The sequence below is a fragment of the Rhinolophus sinicus genome, chromosome 7, assembly GCF_057876585.1.
Source record: "Rhinolophus sinicus isolate RSI-liver-muscle chromosome 7, RSI-T2T, whole genome shotgun sequence".
Lineage (NCBI taxonomy): Eukaryota > Metazoa > Chordata > Mammalia > Chiroptera > Rhinolophidae > Rhinolophus > Rhinolophus sinicus.
In genome coordinates, this window is record NC_142507.1 from 10,202,561 (window position 1) to 10,222,632 (window position 20,072).

The 20,072-nt window shown below is 42.3% G+C and overlaps 1 protein-coding gene across 17 annotated transcripts in view; it reads left to right on the forward strand.

Moving 5' to 3' along the window:
- EYA1 (EYA transcriptional coactivator and phosphatase 1) overlaps positions 1-6,935 on the forward strand; it is a 294,427-nt gene extending 287,492 nt beyond the window's left edge. For all 17 annotated transcript variants that reach the window (XM_019726030.3, XM_074318728.2, XM_019726026.3 and 14 more), the window contains one exon: positions 4,936-6,935. In XM_019726030.3, coding sequence (XP_019581589.1) covers positions 4,936-5,016 — 81 coding nt within the window. In that variant the 3' untranslated portion in view covers positions 5,017-6,935. The remainder of the gene's footprint in view (positions 1-4,935) is intronic.
- The last annotated feature ends 13,137 nt before the right edge of the window (positions 6,936-20,072 follow it).

The window sequence follows — 20,072 nt, forward strand, 5'->3', positions numbered from 1 at the left end:
TTGTTTGTTGTTTTGCTATCAAGTCCTATGAGTTCATTATATATTTTGGCTATTAACCCCTTATCAGATATAGTTTGCAAATATTTTTTTCCCATTCTGTAGGTTTTCATTTTGTTGATCATTTCTTGTGCAGTGCAGAAGCTTTTTTTAGCTTAATGTAGCCCACTTGTTTATTTTGTTCCTTCTGCTTTAGGTGTCACATCCAAAGACCCATGTCAAGGAACTGTTTTCTTATGTTTCTTCTAAAAGATTTACAATTTCTGGTCTTTACGTCTTATCCATCTCAGGTTAATTTTTGTGAGTGGTGCAAGATACTTGTCTAGTTTCATTCTTTTACATGTGAAATGCCAATTTTCTCCAGTGAGTATTCTGGGCTCCCTTGTCAAATATTAGTTGAACATACAAGCATGGGTTTATTTCTGGGCTCTCAATTCTGTTCCATGGGTCTTTGTGTTTGTTTTTATGCCAGTACCATGCTGTTTTGATTACCATAGCTTTCTAATGTAACTTCAAATCAGGAAGTGTGATTCCTCCCCCTTCGTTCCTCCTTAGGATTACTTTGGCCATTCGGGTCTTTTGTGGGATGTTTTTCTACTTCTGTAAAAAAAAATGCCCTTGGCATCTTGATAGAGATTGCATTGACTCTATAGATGGATGTGGGTAGTGTCAGTATTTTAACAATATTAATTCTTCTAATCCATGATCACAGGAGACCTTTCCATTTATTTGTGTCTTTGATTTAGCAATGTCTTATAGTTTTTAGTGTAAGGATCTTTCACCTCCTTGGTTAAATTTATGCCCAACTATTGTTTTTGATGTAAATAGGATCATATTTTCTTTTTCAGATAATTTGTAGAAATGCTTCTGATTTTTCTATGTTAATTTTGTATCCTGCAACTTTACTGAATTTATTGATTAGGATTCTCTCTATATAAGATCATGTCACCAAAAATAGACAGTTTGGCTTCTTTTCCAGTTCTGATGCATTTGCTTTCTTGCCTGATTGCTCTGGCTAGGTCATTTTGATTCTTAATGCCGCACTGCCTTACGTTATAAGGAAATAGTTTTAGCAGATATATCTTGACTGCTCGTTTTTGTCTGTGAGGGCATATATCATGAATGTATTATATATTAAAAATCTGTAGCTATAGGGCTTATATAGGTAATAGAGTATAGACTATTTTACACTATTTTATAATAAATACATAGACTTTACTACACCTAGAGGCAACCCTGAGTCATTTCTCCTAAACCCCATTTTACAGATAACTGAGCTAAGGCTCCAAGGAGACTGTCATAATTTAAAGTCACATAACCAACATTAGACTTAAGAGCATAACACTGTCTCCTCATTCTAGCCCCTGCTTTTCCTCTCTTGCCACCAACTCTCTGATTTCATATAAGAAATATTTGTTTCAGGCTAAACAGTAATGCAGAAAAAAAATTATTTACCTTGTACCCACGTATCCTGGGAAGCTCGTGTAGATCCGTAACATCTTCCCCTCCATGTGTGCCTGTTGGGGAAAACATTGTCTAGCGATATTAATTCTAATTATTGGTCAACATGAGATGGAGTCCTCTATCCTCTCCCCTAGACTCCGTCTTCTTATAATCAGTCACTTAATAGTAAGTGTACATTTCTTAGAGAAGAAGACACTGATTTTTGTGAGATTGGAACTGCTGGTTGTAGCAGGGATCGTTCGTTACCCTTCATGTTATGAAATAATGCTGAGGACGGAGTTGCTGTCCTTGTGGGGGGGTGTCCCCAGAAATCGCCTGTTCTCTTTCACGTGCACCTAAGGTTTGCCAGTTATCGTTCTCAAACATTTTACACTTTTGCTCAAATGAATGACCCCATCATCACTGCATGGTGAAGAGTTCTCTGTAATATACCACAGGCATACTTCAGCCTTTGAACTCACTTCAGAGGCTGCTCGGCCATGTGGTTCTTGTTAATACTGAATTTAGGAAGGCTAAAGCCATCCGTATTTCAGTGGCAGTAAACAAGGCGATTCGGGGATCTCGATGGATAATCTCACCTTCCATTACGTGTTTTGAGTGTGGTCTAAAACAGTTGAAGTTAAATCCTCTCTCGGCTGACATCAGCTCCTACACCTGTAAAGGTAAGACCTGGCGCCCTGGCACAGGTCCTCAGTTTACTGCGGAATTAAATGCTGACTTTATACATTAATCATGGACCAAAACATTAGCTGGATTCTCTACAGTGCATGCTGCTGAGTGCACCAAGAGCTTTCTGTGTTGTCTGTGGGAAACATTTAACGTCAGATACTCGGCATGCGAGAGAATCTGACTTAGCCTACTCTGAAGAAAGCATTCCACTTCTCACGAGTACTTTTCTATATATTTATGAAGATGGACTGACAGTTTCTAGATGGCTATCCAAAAGACTGGTAGCATCGTCTGTTCCATCCTAAAATAACAGTACAGAAGAGCCACAGAACTACTCTCTACACCTTCTTTTACTCGGTTGTACATGAGAAGCAGTCATTGGGGGCAGTGACTCGCTGGGAAATTAGAGAAAATAAACACAAGTGTTAAAAACCGAAGTTAATTAGCTATAAAGGGATAGTAGAAGATGCCAAGTAGATGTTTAGATAGAAAAAGAACACTGTGCAGTTGAAAACGTGGGCTTGTGATGAAGGAGTAACGTGAGCAGGATGCTGAGTGGCACAAAACTGGCAGACCACGGAGAAGCTGCGGGTTCAGTTCCCGACCACCACAACATAGTACTAGCAATCTTTTTGCTGGTGGAGGGTTTTGTCTTCCATTTGTACAAAACGCAACATCTGCGAGGTGTAACGAAGCACCATAAACGAGCTTTGCCTGTACTACATGGCCTTAATGTCAAAGAGGAGTGTGTACATATGTGAAATGTGGAAAAAGATGCATGGAGGTTATCTGGGTAGCAGGATTGGAAGTGATTTGTATCTCTTTATACAGCTCTATGTTTTACAATTCATGGATTTCTATTCTACAAAAAGAAGGAAAGCTTTCTGTTCTGTAACTGATCCAACATGTTTCAAATCCGATGTATGTATGTATCCTAGTCACTCACATTTTTTAGTGTCCCTTACCAAACAGAGCATGGAAGGGAGTTGTGTGTACTCAGAGCTGTGCTGGTAATGTATAGTGCTGGACAAAAAAAGGCCAGTTAGGAGACGTCCCAGTAACGGGCTTCAGCTACAGACCAGACCTGCTGGGAATCTTGCATTTGCTCCTTACCAGCTATTATTATAACCTGTCTGCTCCTCCTCTAACCCTCAGTTTTTTCTTCAGTGAACTAGTGAGAATAACGCCTATTCTATCTCAGTAAAGGGCTTAGGACAGTGCCTGACACAATAGTCCACAAATCAAAACTCTCATTGACAAACCTTTTATAGGTTTCACCAGACACGGCCTCCTTTGGCTCCTGCAGCCAGTCATGTCACTGACCATATATTTCTGTCACACACAGCCAGTATCCTAACAATGACTTTCTTCTTTATCCCCTGTCCCCAACACAAACATCCACTCCAGGGCTCTTGTTTCATACCTAGCTCAGCTATTACCTCCTCTTATCAGTGGTTTGCCCAGGAAAGGGAATTGGCCCTGCTATTAGAACACAGGTGAATGTTCGTGGTTACTGTGCATTTCTGCTACTCACGTGTAGGTTGTGACTATCAGGGTGGGCCAGGGGCGTCTGCTACATCCTCTGCAAAGTTAAAAACTTCATTCCTGAATGGATGAATGCAAAATAGTGCAGTCTGTTTTTGAAAAGTCTAAGGTTGCCAAGTGGATCATCCCTAAAAATTTGAAAACAGATTTCTAGTACTCGGTCCTGGACTATTTAGTTATCGAAGGATAACAAAGACACAGAGTCCAGAAAGGTCTACAATTGATATTAGACGATGGTCTATGCTTTAGCAGATTAAGACAGAGACATTGTTAATACGTAACTTCACAGGTTGCATTCCCAGAATATAACACATAAGTGATTGACAGCAAAATAGTGAGTAGCTTCCACTGTTACCTATAGCTAATCCCCCCAAAGCCCCTCAGTTCCACTCGCTGTTTCCATGCCAAATTCTATTAGTCTGAATTTTTAAATAATTCCTTACAAGTATAATTGCAAATTATACTCAGGTCTCTAACATTATTTTGGGGCAATAAAAACCCAACTGTTTTTCTAAGAGCTAAATAGAATTTTGTCCTCAAAAAGACAATAATTATCTTTCTCTTAAAGATTTTGCTGATGCATAAGAGCTTACTGCGGTACTTTTGAGCAGTTCAAGTTTATAAGCATGTTTCCATCCTAAACGATTGAAGCAACCTCTGGTTAATCAAGTGTTTCGTAAACATTTCCATCATTGAAAACGAAATTTTTAGATTGATTAAACTACAAAAACAAAACAAACAATGAAACACCTTAGATGTTCACTTAAAATTTTCCCAGATGGTAAAGCCACTTTAAGGTCAATGCATAAGAATGTCTGATGGAAATAAATGAAAACAATTTTACTCATGCGAGAAGTAGCTTAAGTTTGGAAAAATGTAAAAATACTACCAACTGAGAAAAACTGCTTAGACTTCCAGCATTAAAAACCCACTGGACATACCCTTCGAAAAGCAACTGTTTTTGACAAAGTTGCCGTCATCGCTACTGTGTTTCATTTCAAGTTTGGAGTTGGCAAGCAGGTCACAGTGTAAATCTACTTAAAAACTACCCATCACCTTCTTAAAAGAAACAGACTCCAGATTACATTTTAAAATGCAGCCCAGTATTCTTAGGGGAGGATTAGGTTTGAGTTTTTGTTTTAAACAGATGTGATGGGAAGCCCTTAGCTGGCAGTCTTCACAGCCCTGAGTGGGTTTCAGAGGCGAGGTCAGGGCGTGTGCTGGGGAACTCTGTCCTCACCTGTGTGTCCCCTTTCGCAGCACGCCATGCCCTTCTGGAGGGTCTCCAGTCACTCAGACCTCATGGCCCTGCACCATGCCTTGGAACTGGAGTACCTGTGACCGCCTCATAGCACTTTGAAACCGCACAGCTGCCCTGTGACCAGAGACATGTCCTGCAGGCCTGAGTTTCGCATCAGCGCCCGACTCGTGACTTACCGATCTCGACATACTGATGCTCAGCTGCCGTCAGTCTCCACCTCTGCCCTTGTGGTGCATGAAGGACCACGTCTATTTCTTCAGAACAGCTGTTGCCTCTAGTACTGTGAATTCAATGAAAACAAGCCATGAGAATGTTCTAGCACAGTGTAATGTGTCTCTGCCACATTAACTACATGGTTCAAACCTGTGAAGAAAGGACCTGCGAACGCTTAAGGTTTTTTAGCATCTTCAATGTGATGACATAAACATCGTCTGCAGAACAGCAAACTTGATTGCACAATAACGCCTGAAGTGCGTTTCCTGAATACCAGTGGGGGAATTTGCTTGTAAAGAAGGTTTACTTTTCGGTATCTCCTACCCAGGGTAATCGGTACTTATTTATGAACAGACTTGTTAAAGAAACAGCTTTATGGAGGTATAATCCCAGTGCACCGTCCCATTCACTCAGACTTTCTGGCATCAAATAATTGAAGAGACAAGAACGTACGAAATAAGCGAGGAAAGGCCTTCGCCTCATGACACAGCAAGTACTTTGACTTTTAGCACATTGCAAAGTAGTTTAACGTATGTCTAATTTAAACGTGTAATATGTACATCACTGAGACAATCATGTACAGAAAGAATTTGGGGTGTAAATTTGTAATAATGGATGATTCTTTTACATATTGTGTAGAAAATATTGAAAGGTAGCCATGCCTGGATAGTGAAGTAAGAGGCAGTCTGTGCACGAACTCACGTGCAGTGCCTTATCCAAGTATACTGGGTATAAATATGTAGATAATGGGTTGTTTTTTAGATAATGTTGTCAAGACCAAAAGCATGGATGTCAAGTGTCAATAGGATTCCCCCCCCCATCAGTTCTTTTTTTTTTTTATGCTGTTAGGCGGGCTTTAGGGAAAGAACACACAGAGTCTTAAGTCATTTGGAAAAAACGTCCTCTTGCAACTTCACGTTTTCATCTTCAACCCTAATGTATCATATGTAACTACTTGGGGGGGAAAAATGATTATTCAAATGCTTCTTTTCCCAGAAAGAATGCAGATGATAGATATATTTTATTAATAAAATGGTTCATGAATTGGAAACTAGCAAAGCGAAGTTTTCATGTGCTCAGATTCTAGTGTCTGCATTTCCTTGTTTAGAAAAAGGAGGACGTTACCACATAGCCGGAAATGAGCAAACCGTTGCATTCCTCCCTACATTCATGTTTCCTGTTTTCTGCCACTCTCCCCCACCCTCCCAAGGAAGTTCATTGCTGGCAGTGGACATAGCCCAGTCACCATCACCAAGGAAACACTGTTACTCTTCATTTATGTTACATATTACACGACAAGCATAAATATGGGAAATAAAAACTGTCACCTTTGTTGTACCATACAAATTTTCTCCAGCAGTGGTCTGTTTGGGTACTAGTTTCTTTCTCTCATCTATAAAGCCTTCCATTGTCATGAAATTACGTTTTGGATGAATTTTCTTTAATATTATATGGGGGGGGGGGGGGGAAAACCAGCTTTGACCCAAAGTAGCTAAAGAGCTACTCTATCCTTTTCTGAATTTTCATGTTGCTGCTAGAATTAGTCAGTTGTGAATTCTCCAAATTGTTTAACAATGGCTTTTTTTTTTTTTTTTTTTTTTGCTTGAAGCAAACAGAAGTTGACAGTTTTTCAGCCTTTTCATGTTACGTTTTTGTACTCTGCAAATTGAAAAGACAAAGTTTATCTTGGCCTTACTGTATAAAGGTGTGTTGTGCCCACAACTGTGTACAGAATTTTTCTTCATTCATTTTGTGTTTAAATTAATAAAATTGATTTGTGAAGTACTGTAAGCGCCTTGAATGTCAGTATTTTCTTCTTTATCTCTTGGTGATAAGACCTAGCCGGGCCCTGGCTGCCAGAATGCTCCGAGTCCAGTGAAAGGAAGCTGCACAAAGCACGCATCGTGATGGCTTTATCAGTCCTTGAGGAAACTAATTAATGTGGAAGCGTAACTGCTGTCTCTTTGATCACTGTAAGAACAGATGACTGGAAAAGCTCTTTCCTTCCTCTGAAACGACATAAACTAGACCCTCACTCAAATTTATCTACTATCCAACAGAACTCAGCATTAAGTATCTCGGATGGCAGAGCGAGATTTGCCACTGAAGTACCCAAGGGACAGCCATAAAAAGCAGTTTTATCAATAAAGAACGCCCACAGCATATCCACCTCTGAAGTCAGCCAGATTGACCGCTGTCAGAGAGCTATAAAACAGCCCAACTAGCTTCCTCCTGGGATTTCATCTTAGACACACAAGAGTCATGCCTACAAACACGTGACATCAACCATATAGTTGTCTGACCCATGTATCAGGCCCACAACGTCCGTTTTTCACAGGCACACGGCGGGCCCAGCACCTGGGTTCCTGAAGTGTCTGAGCATGCTCAGACCCTCTGACAATGAAAACTAATGGGGGCAACTCTTTAGAGAGAGGTGGGGGTGAGGAGTGGAGGGATTTTTAGGTTTCAGTTAAAGGAAAGTATGGCCAATAGGCAAAATGGAGGCATGCCGTCAAAAGATGAATTTTCTAAAGCACCCTGACACCCCCAGGCCGAAATGCTTAGGTTCCCCCTTGACCATAGATTAGAGCCTGGATTTCTCTCCTTGGCATTCTAGAGTTTCCAAATACAGTCTCCTTTCTTCCCAACATTCTCGCTCAGGACCCTTCTGAACAAGCCCTCAGTACACATTAACCGGGTCCTTGAATGGACCACACAGCCTGGAGGCATCCCTGCCTCATCTCTGCTCAGAGCTTTTCCTTTTCCTGACAACGACCCTCTACCCTCAGTCGTCCCACACCGTGCCCAGCGCCCGGGCGCTCTGCCTCCCTCAGGATCCTTTCCCACCACGCGCAGCGTCCTTTCCCACCATGGCCCACAGTGTAAGTACCTCTCCATCCAGTGTCTATAGTCTGGTGGGCAATTCCTATTATTCCCTTCAATAAATGCACTGGGTCCCCGCCCTGGGGGACATTGTCCTAGGTGCTAAGGACCGCGGTCCTTGCTCCTGAGGATGGTGTTGACAGGGAGCAGGTAAAACCTGACAAGAAATGAATGAATGAATGAATGAATGAATGAATGAATGAATGAATGAATGAAAGAGATACATTCAGTCAGAAACTTTCCCCATATACAATTACAACAGGTAACATGGGTAAGTGACAAGGCATGAGCTCCCCTGTAAAGGGTGGGCAGCTGTGTGACCTGAGACCAACTGCTAAGAAGCAGGCAGCATGTGAAGGTCAGGGGCAGAGCACAGAGGCAAAGGTCCTCGGGAACATCTTGTCACTTACTGTGTGCTAAGAGTGAAAAGCATGCCCATGGGTCCAAGGAGAGATGACTTGGGAAAGGAACGGACACTGGAAAAACTTGCCGTCATGGTAAGGCTTTGGGGCGCTCTTCTAAATGGAATGGGAGACCCCTGAGGGATTTCACAGGGCTGTGACCCAATCTGACAGACTCTTTGAGACCATAGCTCTGGCTGTCGGTGGAGAAGGGCAAGAGGAGTGGGGCAACAAGTTATTAGTACGCAAGGGCCAGCTTCAGGGTAGGATGGGGAAATGGAAAGCAGAGCTTATTTTTAATGATCGCAATGACAGGACTTACTACCGTGTTTCCCCGAAAATAAGACCCAACTAAAAATAAGCCCTAGCATGATTTTTCAGGAGGACATGCCCCAAACATAAACCTTAATGTATCTTTTGGAGCAAAAAATTAATATAAGACCCGGTCTTATTTTCAGGGAAACACAGTAATAGGTCAGATGGGGGGGCGTGGTGAGACATGAGAGGAATGTGGACACCTCCAAAGCAAGGGCTGTCACCACCATTGGAACACAGTGTGGCCTAGTAATTTAGAGCAGGCAGAACGCTTGGGTTCTTATAAGGGCAAAGTAAGTTAATATGTGTGAAGTGCATGGGACACTGGCGTATTATTTAATGCCGTCTATTATTATGCTGGCTAAGTACTCACATATACGTTTTTCCCTCCCCAACTAAAGAACCAGCTCCTTGGCCGCACAGACTGTTTGTAAGGACACTGCATTATTCTGGCCTAGTCTAGGAAACAAAAGGAAAAGGTCTAGTTCTGATATCTGCAGCAAATCACCTCCCAGCAAGGCTGGGCAATTTGTGAAGTATGCTTCCCAGCTCTTGGCCTTTCCTCCCAATCCATTCGGATGCCCACTTGGCCATGTCTATGCTGCTGAAGTCCTTAGGACCCAACTCAATTCCCCCAAGCACGGGGACAGTGGCTACTAAAAAAGAATCAATGACAGTGACTAAACAGGCTTCAATGAGCATTACTGGTGGGGTGAGAGGGGCAGCCTGGGCAGGCAACAGGCATTTCCCTGAAGAGCCGATGGCTGAGCTGAGACCTGAAGGCTGAAGGTGGCCTGAGCAGTGGAGAGAACACGAGAGGCCTGGAGTGGGAGGGAGTAAGGGAAGGGAAGACGAGCCGTGGGATGGTGGGACGGGAACGCGAAGTGTGTTGGTCAGAGTGGCCGAGAGAGAGGGCTGAGGGCTGCCCTTCACCTCACAGTGAAACTTCAGGCTTGGTGCTTTCATTGTCTGTGAGAAGTCTCCTCCCCCTTCATGGAGAAAGAAAAAGGACGGTGGGGACACAAATTTCACTCCGGCCCCTTCATTAGCACACAGCCTGGAGCCCTTCGGCGTGGCGAGGATTCTACACTGCTCTAGACTTCAAATGTTAGGTCTAAGTACTGTCTAGCGGAGGCCCTTTCATTTTATAGATTACAAAACTCAGGTTAAATGCTCTGCACAAGGTGTCATAGCCAAATAAGGCAGAGTCACGACCCCAACCAACTCTTGGGTACGACCCAGAATCATGAAAAGATCATGAGCGTTCTGGCCAATGGAAGCTGCCTCGGCCTCCCTGCTCTTAACTACCCACCAGCGTGAGCTTAGGCAACACTTCCGGTGTTCAAGTCCTGTTCGTCCTCCTGTCCACAGGTAGTACCACTGTCCAGTGATGTCTCAATGCTTTTCCTTTTAAACCTTAGCCTCTCAATTCTATGGCATCCTTCCAGATGTTGGTTTAAAATTTGCCTTCCAATCAGCATTTACAAATGTCAAGTACACACACATTTTGCAATAACTTTTTAAATTTGCTTTTCAAAACATTTGACTATGACATGGATGTTTCGCAATTCAAATGAATATAAAGGAGGCCATTTGCTTAACAGAATGTAGACGACGACGACAATGCCACGGACATTGTGTGTTCATTCAAGGCCAGGAAGAAATTTCTTTCCAGACTCAGGAATTTACCCACACCCCACGCAGCTACACAAGCTTCGGCAGGACTCGTCCTGTCCATCTGCTCCCGGTGGTGTTTTCACAATCCAAAGGGAGAAAAGTTAGCAAAAGCACTTCTTTCTTTCAGTGTCTCTCAGAATGTTTCCATTGCTCTCCATTCTGTGCAATTATACAAACTGACAGGATAACTTGTGGCAGAAGAAATGAAAGGGTTTGTAATTTAGGAAACCTTTGGCCCCACTGACTGAAAGCAGGTTGTTTGTAAAAAGGAAATCCTGACCTCAGCTAACTGGCAAACTCTGTCAGAAGCAATAGAAGGAAGAGAAGGAGAAAGAACAGCACTGGGGGTTTTTATTGGCAACAGAAGAAAAACGGATGCTTTGCCAGGGGAAAGCCTTTCCAAGAGAACTCTCCAGTGGGGGAACAACACACACGCCCCAGAGTCACCGAGTGTGTGACTACACAATTGCATGGTGGCTCTGCTCTGGGTTTGTGGGCTAGTTTGACTGGGGGAGTTGGCTGCGTGGGACAATAGTTAGACTGAACTGACAACCCTGAAAATGGATTTCCTCCCGTTAGCTGAAATTGAAGTCCCTTTTCTACCAGCACTTCATGCCCTGCCCCATCTTCTGTCCTGGCTGAACATAAAGCTCCAAGGCCCCCTGATGACAGGGCGTGTAGCAGGTGTGACAGGAGACAAGCCACCTAACGTGTTTCATGTTGGTACTACCCACCAGCTCACCTCACTTCCTCCCTCCCTCTCTGTCTGCTGTCTGCTTGGCAGGACTCTGGTGACCTCTGGGTAACTCCATAAAAGAACGGAGGCCCCTGCAAGGTCTAATTTCCTTACACCGGCGGTTCTCAATTGAATGCCCTTTGAAATCACCTGGATGCTTTGAAAAATACCCCTGCTTGAGCCCTACTCTGGAAATTCTAATTTAATTTGTCTGGGTTGGTCTTGTGCAGCAGCCAAGGTAAAGAGCCATTGCTTTGTGGCAACCAGTTGTGAAAAAGAACAGGAAACGCCATTTAAAGTGGAGTCAGGAAGCCCCCGAAGAGGGAGCTCTTACTCACTACCACTCACTGCACCTTGCAGACAGGAAGACACTTACTTTTCTACTCCAGCAGAAGGAAGATTTTTCTTCTTGCCTAGCAACAGACCCAGCCAATGAGAAATTGCCATGACGCAGCCAATGGGAAGTCCTCACACTTCCAACTTCAGGTTTCTTCCAATGGTCATTTTGTTTACAACAGCCCTTCCCAACTACCCCTCTTCCTCTATACAAAAATGCCCCTCTCTTTTGTTCTCTGGACTTGCCTGTGGTTGGCAAAACCATAGAGCTTGCTGGTCCTGAATTGTAATTCTCTGCCATTCCTGAATAAACTCATGTTGCTGGTAAACTGGCTATTTCATTTCTTAAGGATGACACAGGCATGTGAGAAATATCTCCACCAAATCACCTCCCAGCAAGGCTGGGCAATTTGTGAAGTATGTTTTCCAGCTCTTGGCCTTTCCTTTCCAATCCATTCGGATTCCCAGCTGGCCATGTCTTTGCTGCTGAAGTCCTTAGGACCCAACTCAATTCCATTCAGTTGTCTATGGAGTTACTACTATGGGAGAAGACTGCTGCCCAGTGTCAAGGGGTGTCCCCCAGGGATGGCCGTCTATTGGGGAAACAGAGCTATGTAAAAAGTACACTGCGATGAGGGCCTCACTGTGTTGCAAGGACACCTGCAAACAAGGGGGAAAAAGGTTGCAAAGATTTTTGATGGAAATTATGACGGAAGCCCAGAGGGTACAGTAATCAATGCTGACTAGGGAAACAGAAGCCTCATTGAGGGCGGCGTGACAGTTTCAACAGCCTAAATGAAATAAAATAAGAGGCTGGTAGGCTCCTAAACCTAGTCCTCCCCCAGAAGAATGAGAAATGTAGAGTAACTGGAGGCTGGGAAACATGTGGGAGGTAGCTGCAATAATAATCCAGGCGAGATGTAATGATGGTCGGTCGTAGGGCAGCCCTGGGGGCGAGAAATGTGGAACTGACATAGCAGGTACCCCAGAGGCAGAGCTAGATACGAGTGGGTGAGCGGGCTTCCAGAGCCTCTTGCTACACCCCCCCCTTCCCCACAGTGGAAAGGATCTGCCTCTATCCAGTCATGTATCAAGTTGTGTATAATTAGAGGATTACAGCTAAGGGGAAAAGGTGTCGGTTCATTCTAAATCTTTCTAATCCAGAAGTAGAAGGTTTTGCTGTCTTTGGAACTAATTTTCTACATCATTGAAAGTGTATATGCGTTGCAGTGAACTGTTTGGAGGGGCCAGAAGAACAACCTGGTTTTCCTGATGGTTCCAGAAAGTGCAGCAAGCAGGCTGAATCCCTCTACATATAACTGAAAAAATGTCACTTTCCCATTTCAAATGGGGGAAGAGGGGCTGGCTGAAGGAGATTAAGAAGCTAAACTCCCTATGAAGGCTCTTACTCTCCCAAACATAGCCTGGAGGGTGGACGTGGGCCCCGGCCTGACTTCCAGGATCCCTGGGCAGGGCCCTTGTAGCATCACTAGGGGAACACGGATCCCCACAAGCACTCACTCCTCTCACCTCCTGTTAAGGGACTCTGCATCCTTCAAGATGACCAAGCACCTAGAGACTGCTCCAAGGTCCTTCACACAAGACCCCTTGCCTGCGTCCCTTGCACTCCCTTGTTCTAGAAGGACAGAGTCCTCCTTCAGACAAACAGCCAAGTGTTGAAGAAGAGGAAAGGAAGAGAAGAAAAAATCAAGACAAAGAATGTGGGCAAGGACGGGGGTGGGGGAGGTTTGTCGCATCAACTTGGGCATAAAAAGGGCCAAACCATTGAATGGGATCCCCTTCTACTTGCTCTGTCTGTGCTGTGAAAGAGGCCTGGACAGGCTCCGCCCACAGTTGCAGGGATCAAAGTCACCGTGAGCACAAGTTCCAAATAGCCGCCCCCCCTCCCCGCTCAGGAGAAGCCAGGAGTGGGGCCTGAGCAGGAGGAGGCCCTGCCCGCCCTGCTGGCTCCTCAGGAAGGGCCTCTTTCACAGCCTCCCCATGTTCCTGTCTGTTGGAACCTCTCACCGAGAAATCACCGCAGGCCCTATCACCTCGTCTACTTAGTGGTTCAAAGACAGCAAAGGTTTTGCACAATTTCCATTCTTCCCAAAGTAGTTAAAATGCAGGCAGGCAAAGGAAGGAGTTGATGGAGGGAGCACACGCCCTTATTGGAACAGTCTTGTTTTGAAAAACTTCTGCCCTCTGGGGTTGAAAGCATTTCTTGGCCCAGTGGAATCAAGAGGTGCCGTGATAGCTCCAGAAACGCTTCCAGCCCCTGACCTTGATATTTATTTGCAAAGCTTTACAGGAAATCAGTGCTATGTGTTCCATGAAAAACAAAGGAAAATGCAGGAATCAGGAAAAACAACAGACTGCTCCAAACAGCCTTACATCAACAGACTTTAAAGAAAATTAGATGCTGAAAAAATAGTTCCCATTGACATGTAATCTTTCAACATGTACTGAAGACCCACTAGGTGCCCCAGCCCTGTTCTAGGTGCTGACAGCTCTGTGCCCTGAGACGCTCATGTTTCTCAGGGTGGGGTACGGGTGCTGCTGAAGTAAAGGCAGGGAGTGGGTGATTTGGACCTCACCAGTAAGAAGCAGGATGAGCTAAAGGCTTCAGGCACAGAGAGACTGGAAAGGTTGCTTTGTTTGGGAAGAGTCCTAGGAGAATGTGACATTTCATTTGAACGGTTAAAAAACAGGTGGGAGTTTCACAGATGAAAAAGAGAAAGGAGCACATAGCTGGAGGAAAAGTGGATAAAGTCTTAAACAGTTTCAGAGAGTGAACCTTAAAATTGCTATAAAAATTAAACATGACATTGAACGTCCATTTATGGAGTGCTTTCTACATATTGTGAGAAATTCATGGAAGAGCAAGAGAGATGTGCCACGAACATAGAGGCCCAGGATTAAGTTCACTAAGGGTTGCGAACTCAAATGAGAACAGGGGGCCAGTAAGTAATATAAAGGGATGAATCACCCAAGGCCTATTACAGAAATCCCAGGGCTCTCTCGTTAAAAAAATAATTCCTTCTTTTGATAGTGACGAAAGTACAGAAAAGTATTTACACACTATAAGAAAAAATGAGAAAAAGTATATTATAATCCACACTAAGCATTTGTCCTCAGAGGGAAGGAGGCAGCAGAAAATGGTAGGGGCCATGTAGACAGAAAAGAGTGTGGCCCCACAATATGGACAGCTGTTTCCCAATGCTAACCAGTTGTTGCAACGTAGGAATGCTGGCTCACTGTGGTGTCAGCTTATCCAGCTTTCGAGAGAAGCCAAATATCCTGATACAGTGAAAATTTTGTTGTAGGAATCTTAAAGATTCTAAATTACGGATCGAAATTAAAAAAAGTTGTAGGTGGATTAAAATATGATGTGGGCACAATTGAAAACATTCAGATAATGGGAAATACTTCTATCTGGAGTATCCAGGAAAACTTCATGGAAGAATTGATGTCCAAAATGGGCCTTTGAAGAGGTTATTGGCAGAATCAATGGCCTCATGTAGGAGCCTAAAGGTCAAGAGGGGTCAAATGACAGCATCGCTCATACTTTTAAAAGTCATGTAATTCAGTGGTCCCATGCTTGGCTATATACAAAGTTTTGGTAACTTCTTCCCCACACTTATGTTTTAAATATTAATTTTTAAAATGTGTACCTCCAGAGACTTCTGGTAAAGATGGCAAAGTAGGTAGATGTTGTGTTTGCCTCCTCCATGACCACATCAAAATTACAACTAAGTTCTAGAACAATCATCATTGGAAACCACCTGAAGACTCACTGAACAGAATTCCTATACCTAAGGATATTAAGAAGCTGCCACTAAGACTGGTAGGAGGGGTAGAGAGATGGAATGGTCTGGTCCCACACCCATGGTGGGCCGGTTAAGAATTAGGAGGGACACCTTGGCTGCAGAGGTCCCCGCCTGAGGAGTGAGGGGTCCCAGCCCTACAATGGGCTCCCAGCCCAGGGCACCAGTGCAGGGAGAGAAGTCCCCATAACATCTGGATGTGAAAACAAGTGGGATTTGTGTCAAGAAATATAACAGGCTTCTAATGACCTAGGTGCTGGTCTTAAAGGACCCACATATAAACTCACTTGCTCACAAACTCACTCAATTGGAGCTCCAGTACAGGGGCAGCAGCTCAAAAAGTGACAGGGACACATGGGGAGGAACTGAATTGACTACTTTTGGGGTGAGGGCAGGACAGGCAGGGGTCAGGGCAGGTGTCTCTAGAAGTCCTGGTAGAAACCACTGCTCCTTTGTTGAGCTCTTCCCTCAACCAGCATGCAGAGGTAGGTAGACACCAAATCTGAGCTCTCCATTAATATGGATAACATCATCCACCCCACCCTGGTGATTCTGAGATCCTGCCCCACCCAACTGGAGCACCCAGTCCAAACCTCTTTCAGTGGCTTTTCCACATAAACAGACTGCCTCAGCTCACATTGCAAACTTTTCTAAAATCTCTCAAAAGCCCACAAACCCCAAACAAGCAGTGCTGGCCTCAGCATGCCCTGTACCTCTTGCTAAGTGGCTCAAAGCCTGGCACTTGTGGAAGCCAGCCTTGGTTCACCGCATAGCCTGTCCCAGGAAATTCTAAGCCCAGCACAGGGAGCTACCAACCACAGATAACTTTCTGGTTCCTACCAGGTGGTCAATCCCACCCACTGATGTGCCAACAGCAATCAAGGAACAACTACAAAGGAAGGCACATGCAACCAACATGAGGGACACCTCTGGGGCTCAGGTGACCATGGAGACTTCACCACTGGGACCCACAGAACACCTGTTACACAAGGCCACTCTGCCAAGAGTGCAAGACATAGCAGATCTACCTAATACATATAATACAAACATGGGGGCAGCCAAAATTGAGAAGACAAAGAAACATGTCCCAAATGAAAGAACAGGACAAAACTCCAAGGAAAAGAACTAAACAAAATGAAGGCAAGCAATCTACCAGATACAGAGTTCAAAACACTGGTTATAAGGATATTCAGTGAACTTAACGGAAGAATAGATGAACTGAGTGAGAACCTTAACAAAGAGATAGAAACCATAAAAAAGAACCACGCAGAAATGAAGAATAACTGAAAAAATATATTAAAGGTAGTCAACAGCATACAAGATGAAGCAGAGGATCAAATCAGCAATATAGAAAACAAGTTAGCAGAAGACACACAATCAGAACAGGAAAACGAATTTTAAAAAATAAGGCTAGTTTAAGACATCTCTGGGACAACAACAAGTATACCAATATTCACCTCATAGGGATACCAGAAGGAGAAGAGAATAAGGGATTGAAAACCTATTTCAAGAAATAATGGCTGAAAACTTCCCTAATCTGGTAAAGGAAATGGTTATACAAGTCCAGAAAGCAGAGAGAGCTTCAAACAAGATGAATCCAAAGAGGCCCACACCAAGACATATCATAATTAAAATGCCAACGGTTAAAGACAAAGAGAGATTCTGAAAAGTACAAGTAGAAAAAGCAGTTAAGTACAAGGGAACTCCCATAAGACTTTAAGCTGATTTCTCAACAGAAACTTTATAAGCCAGAAGAGACTGGAAGGAAATTTTCTAAGCAATAAAAAGCAAAGACCTACAACCAAGATTACTCTACCCAGCCAGGTGATCATTTCGTCCAAGGAGAGATAATTTTCCAGAAAAGAAAAAACTGAAGGAGTTCACCACCACTAAACTGGCATTACAAGAAATGTTACAGGGACTTCTTTAAGTAAAAATGATCAAGTATGAATAAGAAAATATAGGAGAGAAAACAAATCTCATTGACAAAGGAAAACACTTAGTAAAAGCAGAGGATAAATCAACTGTAAAGCAAATACAAAGATTAAAAGGAAAAAGTAGGAAGACCATGTGTAATTACAACAATAAATTAAGGGACACACACACACAAAAGTAAAAAATAGTGACACAAACATAAACGTGGGGGGTGAGTAAAAATTGTAGTGATTTTACAATGTGTTTGAACTTAAGCAATCATCAACTTAAAATAGACTGCTATAAACATAGCTTGCTATATTTGAAGCACATGGTAATCCGAAACCAAAAATCTTCAAAAGAGATACAAGAAACAAAGGAAAAGCAATCCAAACACAACTCCAGAAAGTCACCAAAATATGAGAAGACAGCAAGAGAATAAGAACAGAGAAAAACTACAAAAAGCAATCAGAAAACAATTAATAAAATGGCAATAACTAAATACCTATCAATAATTACTTTAAATGTAAATACACAAAGTGCTCCAATCAGAAGACACAGACCCATACATATGCTGCTGACAAGAGACCCACTTAATACTGAAAGACACACACAGACTGAAAGTACAGGGATGAAACAAGATATTTCATGCAAATAGAAATTAAATTAAAAATCTGGGGTAGCAATACTTATATCAGATAAAATAGACTTTAAAATAAGGGCTGTAACAAGAAGCAAAGAAGGGTATTACATAATGATAAAGGGATCAATCCAATTAAGACAATATAACTTTTGTAAACACCTATGCACCCAACAAAGGAGCCCCTAAATATATAAAGGAAATACGGACAAACATGAAGGGAGCGATAGATAGTAATCCAGTAATAGGAGATGTTAACACTCCGTTAACATCAATGGATAGATCATCCAAACAGAAAATCAAGAATGAAACAGTGGCCTTAAATGACACATTAAACCAGATGGATTTAATTTATATTTTTAGGACACTTCACCCCAAAGCAGTTTTTGATCTTAAAAACTATTAGCAAAGTGGGGATACAGGGAACGTACCTCATCATAATAAAGGGCATATGTTACAAACCCACAGCTAACATCATACTCAATGGTGAAAAGCTTTATGATCAGAAACAAGATCAGGAATAAGACAAGTACGTCCACTTTCACCACTTTTATTCAACATAGTATCGAATTGGAAGGTCTACCCATAGCAATGAGACAGGAAAAGAAAAGGCACCCAAATTGAAAAAGAAGAAGTCAAACTATTTGCAGATGACATGATAGTACCGTGTTTCCCCAAAAATAAGACCGGGTCTTATATTAATTTTTGCTCCAAAAGACTCATTGGGGCTTATGTTTAGGGGGTGTCATCCTGAAAATTCATGCTAGGGCTTATTTTCTGGTTAGGTCTTATTTTTGGGGAAACACAGTATATATATAGAACCCTAAACAGTCCACCTAAAAACTATTAGAACTAGCAAATGAATTCAATAAAGTATCAGGATACAAAATTAATGCTCAGAAATTGGTTCAATTTTTATACACCAGTAATGAACTATCAGAAAGAGAAATAAAAAACAATCCCCCCCCCACACACAAAACCCAAAAGATGAATACATGAAAAATAAATAAAATAAAACTAATTTTTTTTTAAATCCCATTTACAATTGCATCAAAAATAATAAAATACCTAGAAATAAATTTAACCAAGGAGGTAACATACCTGCATTCAGAAAACTATACGACATTAAAGAAAGAAATTGAAGAAGATACAAAAGAATGGAAGCATATACTGTGCTCAGGGACAGGTAGAATTAACATCGTTAAAATGTCCATACTGCTCAAAGCAAGCTACAGACTCAGTGCACTCCCTATCAAAATTTCAATGGCATTTTTCACAGAACTAGAACAAATCATGCTAAAATTTATACGGAACCACAAAAGACCCCAAGTAGCCAAGGCAATCTTGAGAAAGAAGAACAAAGTTGGAGGTATCATGCTACCTGGTATCAAACTATACTACAAGGCTATAGTAATCAAAACAGCATGGTTTGGCATAAAAAGAGATACATAGAACAATGGATCAGAATAAAGAACCCAGAAATAAACCCATGCCTATATGGTCAATTAATTCATGACAAAGGAGGCAAAACTATACAATGGGGTAAAGACAGTCTCTTCAATAAATGGTGTTGGGAAAAACACCAATTTGAAAAGAAATATGCACCCCTATGTTCATTGCTGCAGTATTTATAACAGTCAAGATACGGAAGTAACCTAAGTGCCCATCAATAGGTGGATAAAGAAGAAGTGGTACATATATACAATGGAATATTACTCAGCCATAAAAATAATGAAATCTTGTCATTTGGGACAACAGCAATGGACCTTGAGGGCATTATACTATGTAAAATAAAGCAGACAGAGAAAGACAAATTCCTTATGGTCTCATATGTGCAATCTAAAAACAAACAGAAAACAAAATTTGAGCCCATGGATGTAGAGAACACCCTGGTGGTTGCCAGAGGCAGGGGATGCAGAGTGGGCAAAATGAGTAAAGAATGTGAAAAGGTACAAACTTCCAGTTATAACATAAATAAATCATGAGATACAATATGCATAATGGTGACTACAGTTAATAATACCATATTGCTTATTTGAAAGTTTCTAAGAAAGTAGTTCTTTAAAGTTCTCATCACGAGCCAAAAAATTTTTGTAATTGTGTATGGTGTTAGATGTTAACTAGACTTATTGTGGTGATCATTTTGCAATATATACAACTATCAAATCATTATGTTGTATGCCTGAGACTAATA